Raw genomic sequence first — 7,848 nt, forward strand, 5'->3', positions numbered from 1 at the left:
TATATGAATAGAATGAAACCCACTACAAACTTTAAGCTATTTCCTGCCTTCCTTTTTTAGGCCATGTTGCAGGTCTTCTCTTCACTTCTTCTTTGGAAGAAATCGGTGAGATTCAGTCGAATACCTTGCTCAGGAGACACAAAAGTACTCTGGAAGAAGTTGTCGACTGTGGCTCGGCTTTTGACTGGCGGGTTGTAAGCGGGCCTTATATGAGTAGTGACAAAGGTAACAGCTATAGTCGCAGCACCACCGTCCTTGGTCTGAGTATGAGGCAGGGGGAACTCGACCCGGTTAAAATTGCACATCTAGGACATCTTGGCGCTGATGCCAAAATTCTGTCTAATACCAAACTTGGTAAGAGCAAGAGGCCTCCGTCATTGACATTGAGTGGTTTCGAGGAAACTGCTGTCACAAGAACTTGTAAAGCTGACTCCAGTGATGAAGACACAAATAACACAGAGACTATTTTTGATTTGGAAGATTTGGATTTGGATAAAACTACCACAAGAACTGGAACGACTTCTCACAAAACCTGCAGATCTCATAAGAATCATGCTGAATGCAACCCAGGTTGCTGTGGCATGAGCAACATGGCATCAAGTGGAACTGTGAACCGCACAGACATTGAGACTGGCGATGACCCTTTATCCCTGCTAGCTGCAGCTTCACAGTCAGAGCAGCAAAAGGAGCATCCGTGCACAGATGACGACAGCACACCCACTGCCAACCGACATTTGGCAAGGGAAATAGAGCTTTATATGAAGCACATGGGGAGCCCACTGAGCAGTCGCACACCAAGCTTGGACCTGCAGGACCCGGCCAGCCCCCTCATCTTTCACCCTACTTCACGCCATGTTACCCGGAGAGCTAGCTTACCCCATAGCTCCCCCTTCAGGACTACAGCAGTGGCACGGTCTCGCACCTTCTATCCTCCCTCGCCGCCCCAGCCTATATTACATCAAGTGTGGTCATCACCACCCTGTCACAGCGCTAGCACCACCCCTAGCCCTTGTCCTAGCCCAAGGACTTATAGGAAGCAGACAAATAGGATGCAAGTTGTCACTCCCTCACCATCCTCCTCCTCTTTTGCTCTTGACACACTGCTGACACCAACGCTGGATGTTTTCAAAACCAGTGTGTTCTCTGCTGGGAAAGGTGTGGCAGAGAAGGCTAGCCGTTGGTACTCACGTTTGACTACATACAACACACCAACCAAGGTACACCCCATAAAAATGGTCTTTGAAGGCATGTAGAGCAATACTATGAACTCAAAATAAAGGCAATGTAAGGTTTTGACAAGAAAAAAAATCAACATTGCAACTTTGTGTTCTTATTTTATGGAGTTACTAATACAAGAAAATAATGTCGACTGACTAATTAATAATTAATATCTTCATCTACAGTAGCAGTGAATGTGAATAAATCGCATGCATCTTATTTATACGGATGCCGTTTTTTTATATAAATTAACTGGAACCAGAATACCTGCAATATTTTGGAATAATAGTGCAGTGCCCAAGTTTAACACTCCAGTGAAGTGGGCAAGTGTATTTACTATTTGAAGAGACAGTGCTTCTGGGTACTTATAACCTGACTAAAACTAACTATGATACATGCATGTATTATGTGTTTTAATGTCTAATAGAGGTAATTGTGTGTGCTGAATTGCTGGAGTTCCTGCTTCTAAACTTGTTAAATGTTTGCGTGATTCAGTTAAGTGTCTTTGTGTGAGCTCTGATCCACTGTCTTAGCGTGACTTGTTTGCTGTTTGGTCATTAATGTTCCAATCTGTGCTTACGCAGGACACACACCGTCTCAGTGTTTGCTCACTCGATGTTGAGGATCCCGATTGCTTCCCTGTTCAAGATGAGGAGCGCAAAAGAGAGTCAAGGAGCTATATGGTTTCCCCACAAAAGAATGGGCCTCTTGGCCCAAAGGGATCTGGAAGGAGCCCTTTCCACAGCAGACTAAACAGTCCCACTGCATCATCAAGCCTCAAAAGACCAACAACTCTGCTTCCTGGTAAATCCTTATGTATTAATTGATACATTTTATCATATTTACTGGCACTTGATAATTAGTGAAATTAGATCTGACAGGGAAAGCTTGCTTGCCTGATGCCTGGAATTGTATTTAAAATACTGCCTGGGGATCTGTATGTGATGCCCGGCGACTATCCACTGCCACTCCATTTCTTAAATGCTGAGAACAGCCTTTATCTTCCAGAAAAGACCCTCAGTTTTGCTTGAAATTTGCCAATTTGATGTATCAGTGTGCTTTGTCTCCACAGCAATATATCGCTGGAGTTAGGCCAAACGTTTGTCATTTTTTTGTGAAATTATTTTTTTCCAAAATGTTTTACTTTTGGTCACTCTTGCAAATTATGGACAAACTTGCTATTTTGAGGGTCTCCTGAAAAGTGATGATTTTGGAGATACTCTGATTCTGCCCGATGCCGGCGATACATGAAGTTGATGTATCACCACCACATACTCATACGAGCTTTCATAATCTTACCAGGTGACCTCTCACCTCCTTTGTCAGATGTGGGTTCCTCGCGCTACACCAGCAACACCAGCATCTTCAATAACTACGCAATGGAGGTGAAAACTCATAACTCACCTGTTTAGATACTCAACAAAATTGTTGTTGGTTTTAAAAATAAATTTAATGACAGAGCTATTATTTTGACTTTTTGTGAAATCTTGTCACTTCATAGAAAAACTTGGCTGAGTTGTGTACTGTTTTTTGTGTTAACTGCAGACTTTAATTTTCTATGGAGTAATTTATTTGCATTCTTGTTTAATAAGTAGAATGGTGCTAGTTTTTCAGTCATATAAATGTATCTATATTTTTTTGCAAATTGTTTTTACATTTTTGCTTTTTCCAGCTGTTGATCTCAAGCTGTTCACGCTGTAAGACCTGCGACTGTCTGGTCTACGACGAGGAAATCATGGCTGGTTGGACAGCTGATGACTCCAATCTAAATACCATCTGCCCCTTCTGTGGAAACCCCTTCCTGCCTTTTCTAAACGTGGAGATTAGGGACACGAGAGGACCCGGCAGGTAATTCGACAGAATTCTACACTGTAAATCTGGATGCCATTACTTCATTTGTAATAGTATGACAAGGCATGTTACATTTGTCAATGTGATTTGATCACTGTGTTCTTTTGTTAGGATGTTCTTAAAGGAAAGCGCGTCAATGGATGAGGCGATGAGCTCTTCATATTCTGCCTCAACAGGCTTTGACACAGGGACATCCACATTGTCCACCCCTTGTCCCAACACTGCTATCTCTCCACCCTCCCCTGTAATATCTATTCATGACTGTTCCGCAAAATCAAGGTACAAAGATGTTACAATATTACGCCATAACATTTGACTTGCTTATGTATGATTGTTTTACCGTGTGTCTTCAGTATAGTGCAGTTTTGATTGGAAGGAGGTTATTTCTCCACAGAACTCTATCCACCAGATCTCACGGTCTATACATCCCCTCAGAGTGGCGCCTTTGTTCTGGAATGGCAATGGCCCGTAGCGTCAGTGCCTTCGCTCCTGGAGAGGAAACATCCCAATGCAACCATTTCTTGCCGATCTCTGGCAGTTTACCCAGCCGCCTGAACGAGACCACTGTATGTCCCACGCCACTGATACCATTATTGTCAAATTTATTTTGGCCCCTACCATTTGTACTCTTATTTTATTGATTTTAGGTCATAATGAAAAATAGTCTTGAGACAAATAAACTTGGTCCATGTCATTGTCAGGGTTTCTGCATTTTTCACATTGTGAAAAAAAGAAATATAACGGTCATTAACTATTACAAAAGTGCTTACCTCAGACAATATGTCACTATCAATTGCATAGATTTGTCAAATTATTGAAACATTTGAGTCTGAATTAAGTAGACGGGGTATCGGATAAAGTAATACTCATTAACTTTGTAGTGCTACTTGGGTGTGTGTCGGTGTGGTCCTACCTCTGTTCTTTGCTTGTTCTCCTCGTACTTGCATGGATTTTCGCTCTATTGACCTGGCTCCCTCCCACATCACTTCTGACATTTTTCAAAGGCTCAGCCACAAACCTCTAAGGCTAATCTGGTCCTTTACTCCACAGTTGTGAGAAATATTAGTGAAGCCACCAAAAATTTTATCTCTATCATTTATGTCCAGGACCCTTTGAATATGGACTGGCGTCTCCACAACCCTGAGCCAGTGACGGTTCCCTACTTGAGCCCACTGGTGCTGTGGAAGGAGTTGGAGAGCCTTCTGGAGAATGAGGGTGACCAAGTGATTACAGAGGCTGACATGGTGGACCATCATCCTATCATCTTTTGGAACCTCGTGTGGTACTTTAGGCGGCTGGACTTGCCCAGCAACCTGCCAGGACTCATTCTCACCTCTGAACACTGCAATAAGGGGTCCCAGGTAAGAAACACATACTCACAAGGAAAGCCAAGACAAGAAGTTAAGTTCTCTTCTTTCTTCAGGTCCCTCGTCCGTGGATGTTAGAGGACAGTAAACATGTGTTGATCCAGATACTGTGGGATAACTTGAAGCTGCAGCAGGACCCCGTACAGCCTTTTTACATTCTCTGGAACACGTACAGTAAGTCATACTTCTTTACTGGAGTGGACATTTGGACTTTGGCAGACAGGTTATATCCAAATCAAATAAATCATATAACAGCTTAAACAAGAAACAACTGAAACCATTTTGTCAGAAAAAACATTTGTCAATATAATGTGTAATGAGAAAGCAGGCCATGATGCGATAAAATGTGAATGTGGAGAGAATCGCAGTACAGTAATCCCTCGTTTAGCGCGGATAATTGGTTCCAAGACCACCCGCGAAAAGTGAAAATCCGCGAAGTAGTGTCACCCTCTCATTTTTAACATACATACATTTTTTGGTGTGTCAATAAATGTATATTAAACCATATAAGTGCATGCATATGTTATCATTAGAACAAGTAAATAATAGTTTCAAACATGTAAATACGATATTAATAGTATAAATAACATACAGAAAACAATGTATAAATAATATAAATATGATGTGTGTGTAACATATGTAGATTAAAGTTAAAGTATACATAATGTAAATATGTTTTTAGAACTCTTTTATTATAACAACTTTTATAACAAGGTATAAGTGTACATACTGTAAACATGTTTTTAGAACTCTTATTATTATAAAAAAAATTCATAACAAGGTACAATACTGTAAATATGTTTTTAGAACTCTTTTTTTATAACAAGGTACAAGTGTACGTACTGCAATTGCGTGGGCACTCCCTGCCTTCTGCTGGCATGCGGGCAACTTTCGTGCCATAATTCCTCAATTTAGAACTTTTATTTTGAATTTTTTATTTTTTTGGGGGGGTATCCGCGATGTACTAAAGCCGCGATAAATTAACCCCAATGTAGCGAGGTATTACTGTATTATCAAAATACGATTCAGTTTAGGCATAAAAACTGTCAGTCATCCACTCATAAATCAGAAGACCACATTTAGCTTGCTTTTGCAAAGAAGAGTTGGTAAGTATTCAGTCAAAACCTGAACAAGCTACCACCCAAATTGATTGAATTCTGTAATTATTGCAAAAGGCACTTCAGCAAAGTAATAGTTTTAGGGTGTACTATATATTTAACCTTTTGCTTCCTTGCTATTCATATTTTTCAGTTTTCTAAATGAAACATAAAATATAGAGTTATTTCATGAATCAAGTTTTCACAAAATCCAAGTGTCCATATGTGATGACTCTGTTTCAACGTTTTTTTAATCTGCATTTCCTGTTATTTGACTGACAGTCGTAAATAGAGCGCCGCCATGGGCTCTGTTTTGAAGATTTTATACAGAACGTGCTGCTGGTCAAGCCAGCTGTCTTCTTTTGCTAACAGGCTTTGTCTGCTCTCTGTTTTTCAGGGCTTAAATGTACTCTGTTGTTAGAAAGTGAGTGTTGTCATCTGGCTGTAGACTCCTATGTATTTCTTGGGTTGTCTTTGCTCTCTTGTGTGTGCTCGCTGTGATCACATCTGTGTCTGTGAAAAGTCATTTTTTACTTTTCATGGGTTTTGTTTTCGTGTTTGAAATTACCCGATGTGTATGTGGGCGTCTGTACCAACGACAGTACATCCCTGCACTTGATTTGATTGTGGGTGTTAGTTCTGTGAATGTTTACTTAAACGTCATTCGAATTTCAATTAAAAAAAATCAAAGAAATACAAAACCGGTGTACTAAAACTGATTCCGTATTGTAACTACCACCATCAGTTGTGCCACTATTGTCTTTATTTAAACTGACGTAGGCTAGCAGCATACTGTGGTTAACTTCTGATAATTGGGCCATTTTCACAAAATGTCACAAAAACAAACGATCCCGACATAAATCTATGATTAAGAAAAAAAGGGGTACTTACCTGCTTGTGTGTGGTTTGGTAGATGTGGGCTACGCTGTGTCCCGAACCGTTCCAAAAGAGGAGAAGGTGTTCACAGAGGAGCTGCTGCACAGTGTGGTAAAGAGCATCCAGAGGAATGATGTCAGCCGGCCAATGACTCATCTACTTGAGCTACAGAACCACACTCTCGGTCTCAAAAGGCAAAGGTTAGTCTCGAAATGGTTCTATTTGGACTACAGCGATGCAAATAAACGCCATACAATTCATTAGCCTTGCATAGTTTGCGGGGTTCAGCCAATTATCCTTTTACTTTTGGTCCCTTGAAAAGCGGGAGGCATATATGTAAACTTGTACTTCCTCAAACTGTTCCCCTGATTTGGGTGTAAATATCCTCAAATTAAACCTCATTTTAAAAACCCACTATCAATTTCAGCAAAAAAATGTTCTATCACATCAATGTACATTTTTTTAATGTAATGGAAGGTTTAGTCATCTGTAATTATATGGGTCGCGCCTCAACGTGCAGGAAGCTGTCATGTCTTGCCATTCTGCTAAGGATTCCTAAAAGGGACAAACATAGCGAATTGCATATTTGCTGGATCAATAACTATAAACAAATGCAATACACTTATGGGAACAGTAGAAGTCATTTGTGATAAAATTGTGTTTGCACCTCTGCTGAAGACGTTGTTGTAAGCTTGCCAAGTGTAACCCTGCTTTCTACTAGTTTACCACTAGATGTCATTAAATACCACACGCTGTCGCTCTAAAACATGCTCAACCAGTTGACTGCTGACTGTTGCTTGTTGACCTTAAAGAGGAAGTCAGCCCCAAAATGTTCTTTGTGATATGTTCTGTTCTGCCCAACTCTTTGAAACTCAGTGTTCTGTTTAATGTTTTGTTTGTGGAGTATGAAAGGTAAAATTCACCTATTTTATTTTTTATCTCATAAGGTGGCCATTTTGCCACTTGCTGTCGACTGAAATTGACATCACAGTTGCCAGGTCTCACATCACAACCAATCATCAGTGTTTGAAGCTGAGGCGTGATTGGTTATGACCTGAGACCTGGAAACTGATATATTTTCAGTCGACAGCAAGTGGCAAAATAGCTGCCCCTTGAGAGAGCTAAAAATTTGTGGAGTTTGCTGCTTAAGTCATATTCAACACAGTATTGTTAGGAACATTTGGAAGTTGACCTGCCCTTTGACCTTTTCCTCCTTAGGAGTTTGTACAGAGACCTCCTCTTCCTGTCCCTGGTGGCTCTGGGTAAAGACAACATTGATATCGGTCAGTACTTAGTTTGGGTTTGAAAGAAAATGCTAAATGTTTGTGACTTCTGCATCTGAACTGGCACTACTACACTAGACAAGCAACCTGCCAGGAAAAGTAAAATCCAGTTTACAAAATAACTAAAAACTTTCCTGTCCACTCCAAATCATCTTC

At 40.6% G+C, this 7,848-nt stretch overlaps 1 protein-coding gene across 3 annotated transcripts in view; it reads left to right on the top strand.

The window, feature by feature from the left end:
• LOC119120165 (C-myc promoter-binding protein-like) overlaps positions 1-7,848 on the top strand; it is a 37,649-nt gene that overhangs the window by 25,583 nt on the left and 4,218 nt on the right. For 2 of the 3 annotated variants that reach the window (XM_037246803.1, XM_037246805.1), the window contains 10 exons: positions 61-1,217; positions 1,803-2,022; positions 2,521-2,603; positions 2,891-3,066; positions 3,181-3,348; positions 3,464-3,635; positions 4,176-4,430; positions 4,493-4,610; positions 6,447-6,609; positions 7,628-7,692. In XM_037246803.1, the coding sequence (XP_037102698.1) occupies positions 61-1,217; positions 1,803-2,022; positions 2,521-2,603; positions 2,891-3,066; positions 3,181-3,348; positions 3,464-3,635; positions 4,176-4,430; positions 4,493-4,610; positions 6,447-6,609; positions 7,628-7,692 (2,577 nt within the window). The remainder of the gene's footprint in view (positions 1-60; positions 1,218-1,802; positions 2,023-2,520; positions 2,604-2,890; positions 3,067-3,180; positions 3,349-3,463; positions 3,636-4,175; positions 4,431-4,492; positions 4,611-6,446; positions 6,610-7,627; positions 7,693-7,848) is intronic. The other variant, XM_037246804.1, reaches the window with a different exon arrangement.

This window comes from Syngnathus acus, chromosome 3, assembly GCF_901709675.1.
Source record: "Syngnathus acus chromosome 3, fSynAcu1.2, whole genome shotgun sequence".
Taxonomy (NCBI): Eukaryota; Metazoa; Chordata; class Actinopteri; order Syngnathiformes; family Syngnathidae; genus Syngnathus; species Syngnathus acus.